This window comes from Acipenser ruthenus, chromosome 17 (assembly GCF_902713425.1).
Source record: "Acipenser ruthenus chromosome 17, fAciRut3.2 maternal haplotype, whole genome shotgun sequence".
Taxonomy (NCBI): Eukaryota; Metazoa; Chordata; class Actinopteri; order Acipenseriformes; family Acipenseridae; genus Acipenser; species Acipenser ruthenus.
The window spans coordinates 3586326-3604778 of NC_081205.1; the positions used below are offsets into that span (position 1 = coordinate 3586326).

An 18453-nucleotide genomic window follows, 5' to 3' on the forward strand; every position below is an offset into this window, starting at 1 on the left:
CAGTTCCACTGGCTTCCATTTTCATTATGCATTGGAAACTTGGACTTTTTGAACTGTATTGTCTGCAGTCCTACCCAGAAATGTGGGTCTTCTTTAGTTACAAGACCATGCGGAAGTTGGATTTAAATTTAGAATTGTACATTAGATTTATGCATACATTTGAGTTTGAAATTGTTTTTTTTTTTAATCCACCTCTTAAAGATTTGAAATAAAGCTGATGGTTTATAAACTGGACTCCCATGGTTCATTCTTTTCAGGTAGATGTTTTCTAGGGTTCAAATTCAATTTACATTTATTCATCACTGCCTCTTTAAAAATGATTTTGTCAAACTGCTACTAGATGGCAGTAAATTGAGCACCTATTAACCACACATTTGGCTTTACTTAATTGCAGTTCTATGTATAAGGATGCTGTACTTGCTTGGAGTCTGCGACCAACACAGAAGGGCTTTTGCTAATCCTGCAGACCTGTACACAGGTCTAGGAACAATAACGCAAGTCCAGTAAACTAATCGGGTGTAGACCTATTTGTATTTCTTTTTCAGTATAAGACACAGCCTTTTTTTATTGTCTGATTAGCATTATTCTTGGACACATGTTGCTTTTGGCAAGGCAGTACAAGACTGTTGCTAATCCGGACTGGTGAACCAGCTGTTTGATGTGTGGTATCACAGACCCCATTAGCACTATGCAGTCAAAGATTAGTGATAATCAGAGTCTGAAATCTGCCATACATTACTCAATCATCCTGTCAAGTTACTTTGTGCTGAGAGAGTTATTTATCAGTTGCATTATCACAGGGAGTTACTTTATTTTCAGTGTGGAATTACAGTTCTTTGCATTGTTACACAGGAGAGGGGGGGTGTAAAACCTGCACTTGAATGGTCTTGTTACCTGATGATGAGATACAGCTTTTACCCACATCAAAGCATTGTGTAGGTTTTTACAGGGATTTGCTTTACTTACCTATGGTTAGTCAGTAACAGTAATATGATTTGACTACTAGATTCAGTTTTAGTACATTATCCCAAATGGGAATTAAATTCCACTTTGTAAACTGGGTATTCAGAATGCCAGTATTGGGTGAATTCAAGACACTGTGTTCTGAATACTGGACTCCACTATGCCCTAGCACAGCGATCTGTTCCATACTTCACTTCAATATGAATAGGGACTTGGATTTAAATACAGAACATTTCAATTCAGTATGAGTCAGCCTCTCTAGGTGTACTTGATTTAAATTAAAAAAAAAAAAAAAAAAAAAAAAGTTTTAATCATAGAAAACAGTGTCAAAAAATAAACAATAATTGCTTTAATGAAGTAGGTTTTTGGTTATTTAACTTTGTTGGCAGACGTCGGACTTGGCATTTTAAACGTTGAGGAAGGTGAAGGCAGACAGGTGCTTGTGTTCAGTGTCAGGCTGTGGAGACCCAGTGACGCTGTTTGTGGTACAGTCTGTAGAATCTGCAGCACCTGCAGTTTTTTTATTTTGTTTTGTAGTGCAGTTTAAAGGCTGTGTGGTCGTCCCTCCGTTGGAACTGGCAGTCACTAGCTTTCCTCTAGTAACAAGCTCCATCCCGCTAAACAGACAGAGATTACCAGCAACAGGTTCAAGGGGCGGCTCAACTGAACCAGAACTTGAATCAGAATTGGCATCTGAAGGGTCCCTCTGCTGTTTGTGTGAACAGTTTGTGTTTTCACTGTCCTGGGAGTCCCTGCTGTCTGTCAAACAAGTGTCTTCGAATCGCTGCGGGCAGCAGGAGTCACTACATGTGTCTGTTTCCACGCTGGAACTGTGCAGAGCTGACTCAGTTTGCAAGATCTGGCTGTCTGTTTTTGACCCTGAATTTGAGGCGGAGGCCCCTGACCCCTGCGAGGATGTGTGAGAGAGCAGTAAGAGGGCTCCACTGGCCCTCGAGTCGGGAGACCTGTCTCGGAGCTGGGGCAACATCGCGGGGAGAGAAGAGGAGGAGGTGCTGCTGTTCAGTCTCCCACCTGCTGTCAGCGCCTCGAACTGCCGCAGGAGCTGAAGCACATGCAGACACAAATCAAAGTCCATTTAAAATTATACACGGGGGATATGAGAGGTCTTGAATCTCATTCATGAACTGCCCCTAGGAGAATACCCATTAGCTAACACATGGGACAGGGAGGAAACTGGCATCCAGTTCATATGAACCCACCTCACTACCCTGTAAATCACTTACCTTTGTTGCTTTGTTAGCCACAGGTCCTGCAGAACCTTTGCTCAGCTGCAGCAAGGGCTTCTGGGCCACTGCAAAAATCCGGTCAAGGGAGAGCAGGTCTGATGACATCAAGCAGGCCAGGGCACATAGACACCTCTGCGGATGGGACGGAGAAAGAGAGTTGTTGTTTCCAGCTACATTTAATACAACTCTGGAGTCAATGCCACTGTCTGTGAACGAGGGGTCACTATTAGAATTGGATCTGCCACAATAAATGTGAGAATTATTTTGTTTATCCAATATTTTCAAACACAGAAACGTACATTTAAAAAAAAAAAAAAACTAACCATCAAAAAAGGTGATGTTCCTGTTTTAGTACTCAGTAGACCAAAAAAAAAAGTCCATAACTGTTGCCGCAGGCATTTAATGTTGTACAGTATTCATACCTGGAGAGATTCAAATTGACAAAGCTATAAGAAAGTACCATTGAGACGGTTTCTGCAGGGTCCTGAAGCTTCTTGCTGAGCAGCTGCACCACCACCTCACAGTTCAGGATTGCACACCTGGGGGAGAGAACCATAGCCAACAAGCCTACTTTAATAATAAAGAACTGTTGAACACAGTGCCATACGATGCTGCATGAGGACATAGCATGCAATACCACCTGGTGGACAAATCTTGTAATTGCCACCACATATTCTGCACATACTCCTTGATGAAGTGCTGTGTCTCGTCTCTGGACAGGAAGACCTTTGAGCCCTGGGACAGGGTGCTGATCAGCATCATTTCCTGGGCACAGTCCCCCAATTGCATGGCCTCCACCCTGGGATAAAGCAGACTGGCATTACCAGCTAAGCCAACAGCCAGGGGAAAGAAATTGGGGCTTGCATCACGGCTGAGATCTCGACTTTATGAAAATCTAACTTGGTAGTCAGGGCAACAAGGTCATAATGACTTTTTGAATCAGCCACCAAGTTTTACATGGTGGCTTTTACAATTTTTACAAACACCTGAATAACACAACAGCATATTAACCTTTCAGAGAGATCCCCGCTCTCTCTGCTGGCTCCTGATTGGCTATCAGTCCCTGACTTGCTGCTTCCGCCCACAGACGCCCTGCCGAGATCCCCATTCTCCAGAGAGGAGTTCTGGGAGCTGTGTCCACTGTCGCTCTCCTCCCAGCCTCCCCCGGCCAGGCCAGGACGCCTCTGTTGAGCTAATGGGGGAGAGGGAGAGTAAGACACTACACCTGTAACCACTTTGAAATAAAAACGAAAGCCTGCAAGCATTCTGTCACCTTTCATGCTGTGGGAGGGCAGGGGGGTAGTCGACAGTTGCACCGAGGCCTCCACAGCAGCAGAGGGCGCCATCACAGGCTGGTAGCTGATGTCGTGGAGGCAGGAGGTGGGAAGCTCCATGGGAGGAAGGATGGCATTGACCACCACTTCTGCAGCTTTCTGGATCCTGTCCAGAAGAGTGCCCTCTGCTGAAGACAGAGAAGAGTTGGGGTATACTGTGACACAAAACAACAGAATTTCTATGTGAATAAAATCCTATCTAAAAATAAATGAGTACACGTGAGTCTTTAAAATGTTGCTTTTTTCATGTTATTCTGATGGTGTTGATACCATTGCACCAGCTGTACTATTTACTCTCTGCTTCGATTATACAGAGGAAACAAGACCCTGTGCGCAAGGAAGACTGTGATAAAAACAAACTTACTGGAGACGTTTCTGCCGGGGCTGTATCCAAAGCCTTGCATTCCAGAGTTCAGCCCCGTCCCTGAGCCCATTCCTGCAGGAGAATTAAAAGAACATCTGTCACTTATCACGCAAGGGCCCTATGTACAGAGCTCCCTGTCTCTTGAATCCTCCCGGAGGGGTTGAAATGACGCACCACAGGCACACACACGACTAAAGCAACAACTGCTTGGTCTGCACTACCTATTCGTTCCACAAAGGTGCTTCATTTCATCAGATTTGAATGGTTTGCAGTATTTAGATCTAATGCTTTTTTATCATTGAAATAGATCCTAGCATGTGAAATAACCTCTGGCTCAGAGATGACAGCTCAGCACACAGGCTGGCCAGTCTTAGGAAACCCACGTGCAGACATCCCCATTAAATCCTCCTTGCTTTTTCTTTCAGCCAGTTTACCTGCGGGCACAGAGGCTTTGCAGGGAGACAGAGCAGGAGGGGGCAGCACCGAGTCAGAGAACAACACACTGGCCAGCTCCTGCAGAAACACAAGCAGGAAGAGACGAGAGGGAATGAGACAATACAGACCAACCTGCTTACAAACTGACGAGTTAGCAATGTGGTAGAAACACACAAGCACAGCTTATTGGGCTGAATGGACAGAGCTGTACCTGGGCTGCAGCCCGCACTCTCTGGTACAATGCGATTCCATGGACCGGGTCGGGAGGGCCACTGAACACTAAGAGACAAGAAAATCTTCGTTTCAAACACTAGGGGGCAGTGTCAAGTACCCGAAACACACCACAAACAAAACAAACGTGTACAGTGTTAAATCTAGAGAGAGATTTAAATTGAAATAAGTGAGTGTAGTTTCCATGGCATTAAAGGCCTCCACTGTTTGTTTTCAAACACGCTTTCCCTTGACAAAGGTATGTTAAACACACCGAAACATTAGGAAGCTGAATTCATAGCATCAGCTCACCAGTCACTTCCTGGACGAAGGTGGCGTTTCTGCGGAGCTCAGACAGGAAGTGATGCGAGCCATGATTGCAGAGGTAGAGAAGGATCTTCAGCACCTGGGCAGGAGGGAGATGTGGAGAGATCACTGTTAGAGCAGCATTGCTATTTTAATATATATACAGTGGCAAAAAAATACTCTTCTGGTTATCCTCAGGGTATATTATCTAGTTTTAATTAAAGAAACGTAGTACAAATGATTTGACACATCTTTCTCAATGTATATTCAGTACAGGTAATGCTAGTGAGAGAATGCATGAGGTAGTGTAAGCGCTGCAGTGCTCACCTTCAGTTTAACATGGCAGGACTCACTCTGCAGCCTCTCCAGGAGATACTGCAGCAGACACTGACAGCCTCCCACGGACTCATGGGACACCTCTGCAGTGCCACACCGTTAGGGAGCAGAACAGCACCTTCATCCGTTTAACAAACCACTTCCTACACCTGCTCGGTCTCCCAGGCAACTCGGTTCAGAAGGAGGATCGGTTCTGTTTCTTACCATTATTATTATTATTATTATTATTATTATTATTATTATTATTATTATTATAGTAGAACATGTCATACCAATCTTGTGATGCTGGTTGTCTGCTCTGGATCCTTACTCCTGCTGAAATGGATCAGCCCATATTAATATCTACACAGAGAAACCTGAATTAGCTGCTCACCTATGAGTTGCTGTGGTGGATTACGCTAGTTCAATGTGGACCATATAAGGCTTTACTGTGTTTGAGCCAAATGATATAGGCCCTATATTCTAAAGATGAATTGAATGATACAGCATATCCGGGTCAAGGGTGTGGCCCAGAACTGTACGATTCTATGTGTAAATTACATAAGCTTCTGATTGTTTCTTTACTTATGTGTTTATTTGCTTTTACAAAGACAGATCAGATAAAAGGATACTGCCAATTTCTTCAAACAGGTACCCGGGACATGCAGTATCATCATCAGAGGTGGCTTTCATCAGAGTGGGCACCTGTGAAGAGGGGGGGGAGGGAGAGACACAGAGAAGAGTCAGTCCATCTCATTTCAGACAGGCCCCTAGATCTACACTGCCTGCAACAGAATCCGATGCCTTCCACAGTGCAGCCCACCACCGTTACCATTCAAACCCACCGCCTTCCACAGTGCAGCCCACCACCGTTACCACTCAAACCCACCGCCTTCCACAGTGCAGCCCACCACCGTTACCACTCAAACCCACTGCAGCTCTACCACTAAAACAACTCCAGTCCTATAGCTTCCACACTGCACAACATAAGAAACGACATATAAGCATTGCCGAAGCTACAATTCTATACGCCAAAGGCTGACCTAACGCACACCAATAAACAGACCAATGCAACAGGGCTATTTCCCTTTTAGTCCGAAATGATCAGGTGAAGGTCGTATCAAGTCGGCTAAATTTTAAAGCACTTTCAGAACGTCAGAACACAAACACAACAATGACCAATCACGACACGACACACCCGGTGAACACTTTAAATGGGACACTAGCGTTACGTGAACGGCTTGTTGAACTGGCATACGGTTTGTAAACAATCAATCGATGCTACAATATGAAGAAACGCTACGCTTCTAGTCTATCGTTACCTACTTTTTGAAGGAACCCCAGCCTATCAACCAGGGATGCCATGATGTTGCACAGTCAGAGTCAGCTGATCGTCCACACCAACGTAGGGCGGGACTAATAGCGACGATCAACCAACCACTGCGTTCTGATTAACTATTCTCCCTAACCATTGGCTCTCTGTAGTGACTGGTTCCGCCCTTTCATCTAACGAAAACACAATAGGGCAATTAAGTGACTGACAGCAGGCTTTACCAATTATAAATGCTCTAAAAAAAAAAAAAAGCGAGATCCAATAGGCTCACAATCAACACGGTATACAGGTCAACAACATGGTGGCGGCCAGAGGACTCTAATTAAATACAGAACTGATTTTAAAGGACTTTCTTATTTGATTAAATATCCATTTTTATGAAAAACCTTCTAGCATATCAATTGCATCTAATATTGTGTCACAATTGCATAACGCCTTAACTAACACTACCAGTCAAGTACTGTATGTTTCCACGCCTTCTATTTGTCAGATATTAACATCGAGTTGTTAATTTATTTAACGTTAAAGGTTGAGGTGTTACAGGCTGCCGTGAGGGCGATGTCGGGGACAAATGTGTGGAACCGCAGCCGGGAGAGAATGCGGCGCTTCCCGGAGTTGTTAGCTCAGTGCGCCGAGGAGGTGAGGCTGTCGACTCGGGGGAAGTGTTAACATATTTTCTGGTTTATATTAACTGTTGTGACTATTTTACAAACACAAAACATTTTTGGTGTAGCTAATATTAATTGCTGGAGCCGCTTGATAACTATTACCTGACGCAGACTTTTCTTAAATGTCGCGTAACGTTTGTTTTCAACGCAGGCTGCTGTTTACGGGAAATGTGTGTCCGTCACGACTACAGGCAAGCAGGAACTGACCAGGAATCACTGTGCCAAGGAATTTCACGCCCTGAAGAACTGCTTCATGTCTGCGGTGAGTTACTTTACTCGACCATACCCGCACTGCAAAGGGAGCAGAGCCCAATTCTGCGTTTCAAAACGACACTATATAGTACATATGCGTATTGATCCATTTTTCAGCAGTTTTGTAAGATGGTTAATACTGTAGGTATGCATGTCTTACCTTTTTTACCTGTCCAGTCAGCCACAGCGAGGTATGATTTGTGTAACCAATCCCGAGGAGATTTTAGCATGTTTTTGCTCAAATTCCTGCCAGCTAAGCGAGGGTGTTCCTGAATGCCAGGACTGTGATCAGGTCCACTCACTGCTTGTTACGAAACCAGCTGGCATTATTCCCTTGGTAAAATACAGTCTGCTTGATATTAATGCTGGCTATTGTCTATCATATGAAGTGTAATGCATCCACGAGTAAATGTCACTATTGAACATACTTAAATTCTTGGTGTAAATTGGAGAGGAAGAAATCAATGCATGGTCTTCTGGGGACACACTGCAGCTACAGCTTTCAGAAGTTCAGTATGGATCAGGGCTAATCAGGAATCTGTTTCAGGTTTACTGTAGCGATTGATTGTGAAGCGCCTAATGAGGCGTGCACAAATGATGTTCTTTACATGCTTTCCAGAGGTTTCTTCTGAGAGGACACATTTAACTATTTTATTATTTTTCCCTGCAGGCCAAGAAGAGTGCAAAGTAGATTTTCTTTACTTCATTGGAAGATAACAATGCTAACGCAGTTAAAGCCGGCAGACTCTGAGTCGGGATCCTCACACAATGCCAGATGTGATGCTACAGGAGAACAGCTGCATAGTGTTGGACAGTGTGTTTTGTGCAACGACTCTGCACTGAGGAATACAGAAAGCTATGGTCCAAGACTTTACCCCCTGCACAAGCCTTAGTCACCATCCGGAGTGCTACTCTATTACAGATTTTATAGGTTTGAATGAATTAGTATTTATTTTCAGACCAAATTTCATTTAACAGTACATGACTGAAACAAAGACCCTGGACTGGAAGAGAAAGGTTAATTAACCCTGGTCTAAGCTATGGTCAAAAATGTTTTTCAGATAAATCAACTAAAAATCCTGGCTCAATTAATAAATGTTAACATAATGAATGTGTTTTTTTTTGTTGTGTTAAACAGTGAAAGGAATCTTTTTCAATATATTTGTAACCTGAACCTTAGGAAGGCTAATCCTATCAAGTTTCAGTCTGAGATAAGTAACGTTAGTTCTGTTTATATGTCCTTCTTCATGTACTGGTCCAAGTCTGACAGAACTCTCACAGTTCAAATTCAGATTGCATCACCATAGCTGCTTAATTCCAACTCTCTTAAGACTTTCCAAGAGCTAGGAAGATTGTGAAGAAAACAACTCATTAACAACACAGCCCAATCTCTCCTTATACAGTCTAACACATTCACCCATTACTCCAGGGTGCAGCTTTGTTGTGCGAAAGGAAAACATACCAATCATGTTTCAAACCAAGTGAGGTGAAATTCAGAGGTCTTGTTAGCGCTTTCTCACTACTTTATAATATTTCCAGGTTTGTTTTCCTTTCACAAAAGTAATGCAAATTGCACCCAGGAGTAAAAAGCTTTGATTAATAGGGTGCATTATGTTTATAATACATCACACATTGCCATAAAATCATGGCCCTAATTATTAGGTCCCTGTAGCCCATATTTAAAGGTGTGCGTCGCTCATTAGAGAAAGGGAGAACTGTGTGCAGGACTAAAGGCTGTAAAACTCACCTCTAATGATGGGATCAGCTCGCTTGCCAAGGAGGTTTGTAATTAGAAGCATGTTGTTAACGCATGAAATTACCACTAGGGCCAAAAGGTTTGCTTTTGAAAAGTTGAAATCATGGCAAAGTTATTCAGCTGTTCTCTTGCTAAATCACTGGCCTCAAGTCAGGTTTCTGACCTTTAGGGGGGGTTACTAACATCAAACGTTTTGTTTTAGCCGCTCCTCCTAATTAAGTCACTAACCTGTCTTTCAAGACTGTTATCAAGGTTAGTCTTTAGAAGAAAAACAAATGGAGAACAGAAGTTTTTGTTGTTTCTTTAAAAAAAAAAAAAAATAAACTCGACTGCAGGAGAACAAACTCGAACCTTCAGCCAGGGATACTGTGGGGTCTGTTCAATTCATCTAAACCCCATTGATTAAACTGTTACAACAAGAACATAGCCTCGGTGTTGTTTTACATGTATTAGTACAGACAGAAATACATGAGAGGCTTAACACTGTTGCAGGTTTCATTTTCATAATCTAGGAAAGTGCTGAGAATTTACTCTGTATTCGTAGGTAATGGATTAAGAAACAAAAAAATTCGAAGAACAATGCTTTGAGCACTAGATGGCAGCATAAACACAAACTTTATTCAAATCAAAGAATATTTTGGACTTAAACCAGAACAAAAAACAGCACTTTCAATTTAGTACAAACACATCTAAAACAACCTTTGTCAATGTATTGCTTTAATATTTAATGTTAATTGTGTCCATTGGTCACAAAACAATTGCGCTAGGCCTGCACCTTCTTTTATAACCCGACGACAGCACATAGCCAACAGGATCAAAAACATTTTTTTTAAGAGGTTTGACTACATATAAACACACACACACACACACACACACACAATTTGATTAAACAAGTATCTGGGGCACCATGGTGCTCAAGAGATTAAAATAAATAAAAGGATCAGTTTAAAATATGTATAAACTCTGCCCCACAGCCGGATGCCTCCCTCTCGGTCTCGGAGCAGTCATCAGCCCAGCAGGGATGGAAATTAAATTCAATCACAGGGACAGACATTAACAGCCACGCTCGCTCTTTACAGCTCAGCACGGGGGCTGTGTTCAGCTGATATTAAACCATTTCACTGGGGATGCAAAATAATCAACTGCAATCTCAGGGTCATTCGGGGAGAGCGTAAGAGAAGCGCTTTACCTCTTTTATTGCAACTTACTGTGGCGTTCATCAGCCAGCGAGTCAAACACAAAGAAACAGCGAACAAGGCTAGAAAGAGGAGGGACTGGCAGATTACTGGAAAGGAAGCACAGAGGCCGATAAAGGATATTCACTTCTAGCTGACTTATGCCCATAGTCTAGTCCCTGTAAACTGTCCAGTGCATAGGGTTCAGTCTTAGACCCATACATATGAAAGTGGTAAACTTGAGACTAACGTGCATTCTGATCTTAAAAGGAATTTTTTTTTTTTTTTTTTACTGAAACTGACATGACTTCTAGATTTGTCTCAGCTGCATCAGTTAAAAGACTCTCCCAAAAAGAGTTCCAGTAAAAGATATGGCATGATTTCTGACGCCAGGTACTCTCCAGGATGATGAAATCTATCGTCACATTCTCTTCCAAGAAACATGGCACAAGTTTCATAATAACCGTGTGCAACAAATACCAGTTCTATTAATTGCAATCCTACACACATATGCGGAACATACTAACATACAGTGTTGCCACTTTATTAGGGGAGAGTTGTTTGCGAGACATGGGACACTGTCACTACAGACTTTGCATTTGTGCCTCCTATATAACATTACAAGACACTGACAGACAAAGAGATGGATAGAGGGAGGGCTGTCCCCACCCACCCTCAATGGTTTCCACACAGCTGCCACACAGACAGCGGCGTAAACAGGAAACAGGTGTGGAAGTGGGCCGTCCCTGGTGGAACCTCTCTTGCAAAGTCATACAGAGGTGCGCGACCCAGAAACAAACAGCCAGCAGGGGGCACCTTTATTTTTATTAACATTTACATCCTGGAGACACTTGCAGGTGTAGTTTCATAGAGAAAATGATTTATTTTTGTGGTGATTAGGATTGCTTTGCCCCAAATAGACCCACTTCATTCGAAGATGCAGTCAGAATAATGAACTGAGCACCCACTGGCACCTCCTGTTCAGGTCTGCAGCCAGCAGCCTCTTTACAGTATTAAACTGAACCCATTAAAGCCTTCACCGGGTCCTACAGCACTTAATCATGTATTAAACCTGTAGTGAAACAGCTGGCATTGGAGTAATGGCAATGGACACAGAACACACCAGTTTGTCACACTAGTGGGCTTTGTAGTATGCTTGTAAACACAGCTTTTCTTATTCAGCCTCTCGCTCGCCACAAGTAGCCACGCCCAAGTCCCGGACCTCGCCCCTTACCGGAGATCTTGCCTTGTTCCTTCACTGGCAGGACTTCCAGCTTAACCGGCATGCTTGCGAACATGGACAGCGTTGTGACCATGGGATCCCCAGCCCTACCCACAGCACAAGCTGCAAAACACACACAGACAGGGACATGTTGACGCATGCAGTGCCACACTTAGGCATTGATAGACTGCCCCGACATGCACAAGCAATCCAGGGTGCAGAGAATAAAAATAAAACTGAGACTGAAGAATGTATGTCAGTCACACATGAGCACCAAGAATAAAAACAGATACAATCTGATACAACATTCTTGCTATAGCAAATATTTCCCGGTTCACAGCTACAAAAAACTTATGTCTAAATGAAATCTATACAAGCACATGGGATACAAAAAAATGCAGAAGGTGCTCTCCCGCTCAAGGGTTTACATGGTCAGGTTACTCTGATGCGTCACGTCTGATCCAATCATCTGCAAGAAATGACTTCTCAGATTCAGTCAAAACATTTTACATGGTCTGACACATGTTAACAAAAAATATGTCAAGTATGTGGCTTAATTATTCTGGAAAGCAGCACTGAGAGAAATGACTGATACTGAATTCTCATTGCTGCTTTTACATTTATTTGTCTGAAAAGCACAGTCCAACTTTTCAGACATCTGACAAATCAGTTCTGATCAGACATCAGTCATCTGATTTTTCACTGTCAGGTGGGTCAGATTTAGTCTGATCAGGCACAGCTCATAGTAACATGACAGGCTTGCGATAGAATGAATGATCGGGCTGCACAGGCTTTGTTGAGTTCAATCGAGAAAACCACATTTTAGGCCAGGTTTCCGTGTACCTGTCAAAAAGGATCAGGGTTCAAAGGAGGATCAAGAGGGTAAAAAACATATATATTTTGGATCAGCAGCCAGTCACTGACTGAAAGTCAGAGCAGCTGTCTGGCAAGAGTAGCCTCGCACTGGCAGAGAGGCAGCCCTTCTGGAAACATCTGGTCAACCCCTGGAAGCATTCCAGCCCCTCCCACACCACCCCAAAAAACATACAAATAAAAACCAGACCCTCTGAATAAACTCCGCTGCCCCTCCCATCATTCTCCAACACAAAACGTGTTGCACACAGATTTAGCAATGTATTTATTCTTTTGAAATAAAGTTTATCAAGTGTCACTTCCCTGTGTGTTTACCGGTATTCCAAACCCTTTAGATCTCTACAAATCATTCCTAGACAAAGTGACTATCCATTCCAGATCTCTGCCAGTCTGGCTATGCCCTTATCTTGAAATAAAAGATCTAAAAAAAATGTAGCCTTTTTTTTTTTTTTTTTTTTTTTTTTAAACACACGCTTAAAAATAAATTCAAGATGCTTTCCTTTTCTACCGAAGAAAGAAATGTCTGGCAAGCCCCCCCACCCCCCGCCCCAGGCTAGATAACAGTAACCTCTGGCAAGATCACAGCAGGCAGGTTGCGAAAAAAAGGAGTATCAGTGAATCAGCAGGAAGCCCTTCCTGTAATTACACCCCTCACTTTTTCCTTTCAAAACAAACCTCTTTCCATTATTTCTGCTCTGGTGGCGAGCGACAGGATGCCTGTTCAAGGCTCTGAGTGTGTCCTGTCTATCTGGGGGATCGCCAGGCTGCCAGCGTAGGAAATCGGAGCGCTCGCATCGTACAAGTCAGGGGATTTTTCTATTACCTTACTGTTCAGAAGTAGTGAAAAGGCTATTTATTTTATTTTTTTTCGTTTAACTTCACCCATCCTGAAACCCCATGGTATCAGTCCATTCTGCTCATATGTTTGAGGTTTCTAGCTGTTTAACCCAGCAGTCTAGTTTCAAATCGCACTGCCTTCTCAGATCCCAGTATTGAGCGAGGCTTGAACATTCCCCATTACTAAGTTATCTGTACTGCACATGCTGGGTCTAAGATATCCAGGACTACAGGACTGTGCTGGATCTAGATCCTCAATTCTCTGCACTATAGTGAATTTGCTATTTTACATTTATATGTTTACAGTATTTCTGGTTGAATGAGCCTCAATTCCCTTACTGACCTGAGCAGACAGCCCATTCTTGTGAATCTTTTTCTAGATGAGGGCTGGGCAGATGAAGCAGATGAGGCTGCCCATGGTGGCTCCAGTCAGCCCCAGGATTGTCTCCACTGGAAATCAGTGAAAATAAAAACACACACACACACACACACACACACACACACACACACACACACACACACACACACACAAACCATTCACATTCATATTTCTAAAGCTTAACCAATTGGGATGCAATTCCTCATCTTCACGGACTATTACACATGTTTTGGGTGGTGTGTGTGTGTGTGTGTGTGTGTGTGTGTGTGTGTGTGTGTGTGTGTGTGTGTGTGTGTGTGTAGGGGGTTGGTCACTGTATTATATTGCACAAAAAGACAAACAAAACCAGGGAAACATATTTTCCACACTTTGCTCCTGCAGTTCCGGCTGTCTCATACCTGCTGCTCAAGAGCATGGTGCTATGGCTTGTTGGCAGGGCAGGATCATCATGAGGAAGACCACAGCCACTCGGATCATCTCTGTCACCACATTGGAGGGGAAATTCATCAGCACATTCCCCGCAACGTCCTCTGTGAAACTCACATCGCACCTGGGGAAGGGATACAAAATCAATATGTTTATCAGCACATGCATTACTATTACTACATTAAACATATACCAGAAGCACTATTGGACCTTTTTTTTAGCAGAAACTCCACAGAAGTCATTACCTGCTAGATAATTACCATGTAGCTACCCCAAACCACATGGGCACTTAAAGACAAGGTCACATAATAATGATCAATTAATTTAAAAAAATCAGCATATAATTTAAGTATTGAACTATTATCTCCAGGCAGTGCTTTGTTGCTGACCTGGTCCTAAACTGCACAATATTGTAAAAGCAATCTTGTTAATACTCATGCATGCCGAAATGGATTAACCCTCATAGCAGGCATGTTTGATTCCTAAACTCACACAGCAGGTAAAGAAGTTATGTTTCTTGCACAGAACTTGGCTGCCCTTGGTTCTAATTGGTAAAAGCTATTGGCACTAAAGAGAATACAGAGAGACATCACACTGGAAATGATCTGTACCAGAGGCACAAAGCAATTAAGAGCACTAAAGGCCAAACTAAAAACTGTACATTAAAAAGAAAACAATTAAAGTAATGCATTTAGAGAAACATTAAACATTTCCACCATTCCTCCTTGTACAAACTGATTTAACAAAAGATAGGTCTTGCCTCTTGCATTTACAGTTTAGTGCACCCTTGTGTGTTACTGAACTGCATTAGCTATTTTCCATGTTCTAGAATTCTCACAAGGACCAAGACTGCATGTTAAATACAGTTCATATACTTAGAAAGTTTACTGCATGTGAAGTACAGTTCATATACTTAGAAAGTTTACTGCATGTTAAATACAGTGCAAATCAAAAAGATGCAGCATCTCATTTCAAAGATGAACTAGATTAAGCCACGCGAGAGAAAAACAAATTGCACGCTTCCATGTGTACTTTTGAGAATAACACTTCTAAATTTGACAAGAGACTGCCAGTTCATTGGGAACCACAAGACTAATTGATTCTCCTCCCTCCCCCTCCCCCCTTAAATTAGCCTTTACATTCTCATCCCTGTTGTCTATAATTAAAGAGCTTGATGGGAAGGCAGTATAGCCTAGATGTTAAAAGACCATTACAAGTCATTTAGTATGTAAGGGTCTCATGGTGTCTTGTGTACTAAATATCAACAAGTCAAGGAGGCTGTGTGGTCCAGTGGTTAAAGAAAAGGGCTTGTAACCAGGAGGTCCCCGGTTCAAATCCCACCTCAGCCACTGACGCATTGTGTGACCCTGAGCAAGTCACTTCACCTCCTTGTGCTCCGTCTTTCGGGTGAGACGTAGTTGTAAGTGACTCTGATGCATAGTTCACACACCTAGTCTCTGTAAGTCGCCTTGGATAAAGGCGTCTGCTAAATAAATAAATAAATAAAATAAACGCTACACCAGTCATTTAAAATCTGATACGTGCCACTGCAACAGGATTGTTTTACACATCTCACAAGAGCACCGTCACTAACAAGACCAAAACATGAGCATAAAAAGGCTTGTTACTGAAACCACTGCAAGCTCGCTGCCACCTTTTACTGTCTAGCAATGTCCAGGCTCTGGAAGCATGCAAAGGTTTGTCGTCATGGGCACTTTGGAAGACTAGAAAATGAACGAAAAGGTCATAGAAAAATCAACGGCAGGGCTTGAAACACTCACAGTGATGTAGAAGGTGGTGACGACATTCAGATAGGAAGTTGGTGCTCATTCTTTTAACAGACGGCTCATCCAGGCTGTTGTAGGTAGGAAGCACTTGCCTTGAATCAGACAAGCAAGCTTCAGTTAAAGACGATTAACCCCGGCCGTCAAGGTATGCTCTTTGAACTGCGAGCAATGAAAAGCATAATCGATCAGTCACGCGAGTTTAGATTTAGATTAGGAATACTGTTAATTTTCCAGTTTTGTTACGGTTTTATTTAAATACATTATTTTTTAAAAATCGCCTTTGGTGCATACTAAACAGGACTAATAAGATACAATGGTGATTAATTGATTGCTTAAAATGCTCACGTGTACTGAATTCATTAATCAAAAGAAAATATGATTAAATCCCCCACCAAAAGCTTTATTTTAAAAAGCTGTAGGTGATTTTGTTTATTTAAAAAAATAAAAATGCAATTACTGTATTAGTAAATAAAAATAATAAACCCAAAAGAAAACATTTCATTTTTAAAAAAATCATGTAATTTTTGGAAACAAGTAGCGACAAAAGTCACTGTCAAGGCAGCAACTTCTAAAAATTCTACCCAATTGAAAATTTAAAGCTGCAGTATTTTTTTTAAAGTGAGGATTAAACGTTTTAGAAGCTTATAAAGTTTCTTTGGCGCTTAATGTTTTTGTTGAAAGAGGATATGGCAAGATCCTACCATCCTGCCACTCTGAAACAGCAGTAAAAACTGAGCTTTTAATAATAAAAGAGAGAAAGACAGGGGGCTGCTGCACCTATTGCATGTGTAAATGGAAATTCAAAACGAGCTTGTTGACAGAGTGTATACATTCATGTGTGCCTTTATAACATAAAACACGTTGATAATACTTGCTAGCTGGGTTGCTATGGGCTGTTAAGGTACTTGAGACAACTGCGTCCAAGTGAAAACTGTTTCATTCATTTAAAATATTAATGCAAAGCAACCCTCAGAGATGCAACATTTCACTTACAGGGGCTTCCTGCCCACACTGGCTGAGAGGTTACAAGAAAACATGATAAAAACAAAATGATGAATAACTTATGAGGTGAGGAACGAGTACCGTACAGGATTTCTTTGATCACTTTTAAAAGCTTTTCAAGCCTTGCTGGCTAGAAATATCTGATGAGAAATACTAGTTGCTCTGCATTAGAGAGCCTCGAAATGGAGACATTAAACTTAATGGGAGTGGTTTTCTTTCTCTTTCCTTTTTAAATTGCAGCCAATTAAAAGTTTGCTGTGTGCCTTTAGCATTTCCATTTCCGCATCCAAACATTCGAAGACACAAATCCCAAGGTTTAGGTACAATGCTTTAGGTAAAAGAGTTTCAATAATTTCCACAGCAAGCGAACACAAATGAGATGCACGATTGGGTGGAGTTGGATGGGGAGGAGAGGTATTTTCCTTCTCTGTTATACTCAAGGAGATAAGGGACCAGGCAACAAGGTCACATTAACTTCAGGATCCCTGTGCGCATCCAAGATTTGATTATTTTTGGCCTCAATGAAGATCTCTAGTTCCCAAGAACCAACAGGGTGGACAGTCTCCATCTATAATAAAAGTACATTCAGGGTGAAGAAAACGCCTTAGAAATATGAATTTAAACCACGCAATAAGAAGGGGCAGTCTGAATAGTACTACTATTAAAAGGGCAGGAAGTTGTATTATAAAACCTTACAAATTCAAGAGGCAGTACTGTCAGTTACAATGGTGCTTTCATGGTGGAAGTAGTTCCTGGGATGAGACAACTCAAATACGAGTGAAGCCACATATTGTACATGTGGTTTGTTATGCGATTCAGTTTGATGTAGGAACCACACCTCGCAGTTACTGAGGATAAACTTTTTAACACCAAACTTCGGCACCACTTGGGGATCGAAAGGCGTAGCAGTTTCTTCCAAACTCCAAAATTAAACAAGCAAATAAATCAGTTTTGTCCTTCGCTTTCTTTAATGTGTTGCGTTATTTTTGTGCAGGCCAAACACCCCCACACTTTAGTGTTAAACGGCAGACGAGTCTGTATGCTGTGCTTGACTCGGCAGATACTCACCACAAACATGAAGAGTGTGTAGAACGTGAGGGCCATGGCAGAGAAGGACTGGATGGAGGACAACATGTTTCTCTGCAGACTCAGAGGCAGGACGATGAAGAGGGACACTACAATGAGCAGGACCACAAGGTTATAAAAGAAACACATAAATGTTCATTTTAGAGGAGACTCTCCCTTTAGTTGCCTCAACTGTTATCACTTGCACTTCCTGGGTCATGTCAGTTAATAGGGGAAGCAGCTGATTGGTTACTGACAGGCATGAACACAGTGAAGAAGGCAGGACATTTTCACTCTGGGTGACATGATCCAAGGACAAGCCAGTCAAAATACATTTTTAACCTAACCCAATATTCTTTCAAAACCGCACACACATTTTAAACTATTTTGTTAGTTACAGACACTAAGTCTAATCGGAAGCCCAACAGAAAGGATGGAGTTTTATTTAACTTTCAGCTATTGTGATTAAGGGCGGCCTCGAGTTACAACACATGAAAGCAATGC

The 18453-nt window shown here is 42.2% G+C and overlaps 2 protein-coding genes across 5 annotated transcripts; one reads left to right on the plus strand and one right to left on the minus strand.

The window, feature by feature from the left end:
* Positions 1-786: 786 nt before the first annotated feature.
* On the minus strand, positions 787-7968 carry LOC117423001 (AP-4 complex accessory subunit Tepsin-like). Of its 4 annotated transcripts, none has more exons than XM_058989814.1 (13): positions 7588-7968; positions 5807-5879; positions 5187-5278; positions 4866-4959; positions 4555-4622; positions 4343-4421; positions 3909-3980; positions 3484-3672; positions 3222-3402; positions 2851-3009; positions 2671-2749; positions 2208-2342; positions 787-2026 (listed from the first exon to the last, which is right to left on the minus strand). In XM_058989814.1, exons 2-13 carry the CDS (start codon positions 5865-5867, stop codon positions 1370-1372), a joined length of 1866 nt encoding a protein of 621 aa, XP_058845797.1. In that variant the 5' UTR covers positions 5868-5879; positions 7588-7968; the 3' UTR covers positions 787-1369. The 4 variants fall into 4 exon arrangements, with proteins under 4 accessions (XP_058845797.1, XP_058845796.1, XP_033894197.3 ...); XM_058989813.1 differs by lacking the exon at positions 7588-7968 and adding an exon at positions 6501-6590 and having other exon boundaries at positions 3484-3669; XM_034038306.3 differs by lacking the exon at positions 7588-7968 and adding an exon at positions 6501-6590 and having other exon boundaries at positions 2896-3009.
* Positions 6776-8538, plus strand: ndufaf8 (NADH:ubiquinone oxidoreductase complex assembly factor 8). The gene is made up of 3 exons (XM_034038313.3): positions 6776-7146; positions 7327-7437; positions 8098-8538. Exons 1-3 carry the CDS (start codon positions 7066-7068, stop codon positions 8116-8118), a joined length of 213 nt encoding a protein of 70 aa, XP_033894204.1. The 5' UTR covers positions 6776-7065; the 3' UTR covers positions 8119-8538.
* The last annotated feature ends 9915 nt before the right edge of the window (positions 8539-18453 follow it).

Coding starts and splice junctions, on each gene's coding strand:
- LOC117423001 (XM_058989812.1), bottom strand. CDS start 6,539: ATGGCATCCCTGGTTGATAGGCTGGGGTTCCTTCAAAAA. Junction 5,880..6,500: donor GGCTGGGGTTCCTTCAAAAA/GTAGGTAACGAT, acceptor CCCTCTTCACAG/GTGCCCACTCTGATGAAAGC. Junction 4,960..5,186: donor CCTGCCATGTTAAACTGAAG/GTGAGCACTGCA, acceptor CCTCCTGCCCAG/GTGCTGAAGATCCTTCTCTA.
- ndufaf8 (XM_034038313.3), top strand. CDS start 7,066: ATGTCGGGGACAAATGTGTGGAACCGCAGCCGGGAGAGAATGCGGCGC. Junction 7,147..7,326: donor TAGCTCAGTGCGCCGAGGAG/GTGAGGCTGTCG, acceptor TTTTCAACGCAG/GCTGCTGTTTACGGGAAATG. Junction 7,438..8,097: donor AGAACTGCTTCATGTCTGCG/GTGAGTTACTTT, acceptor TTTTCCCTGCAG/GCCAAGAAGAGTGCAAAGTA.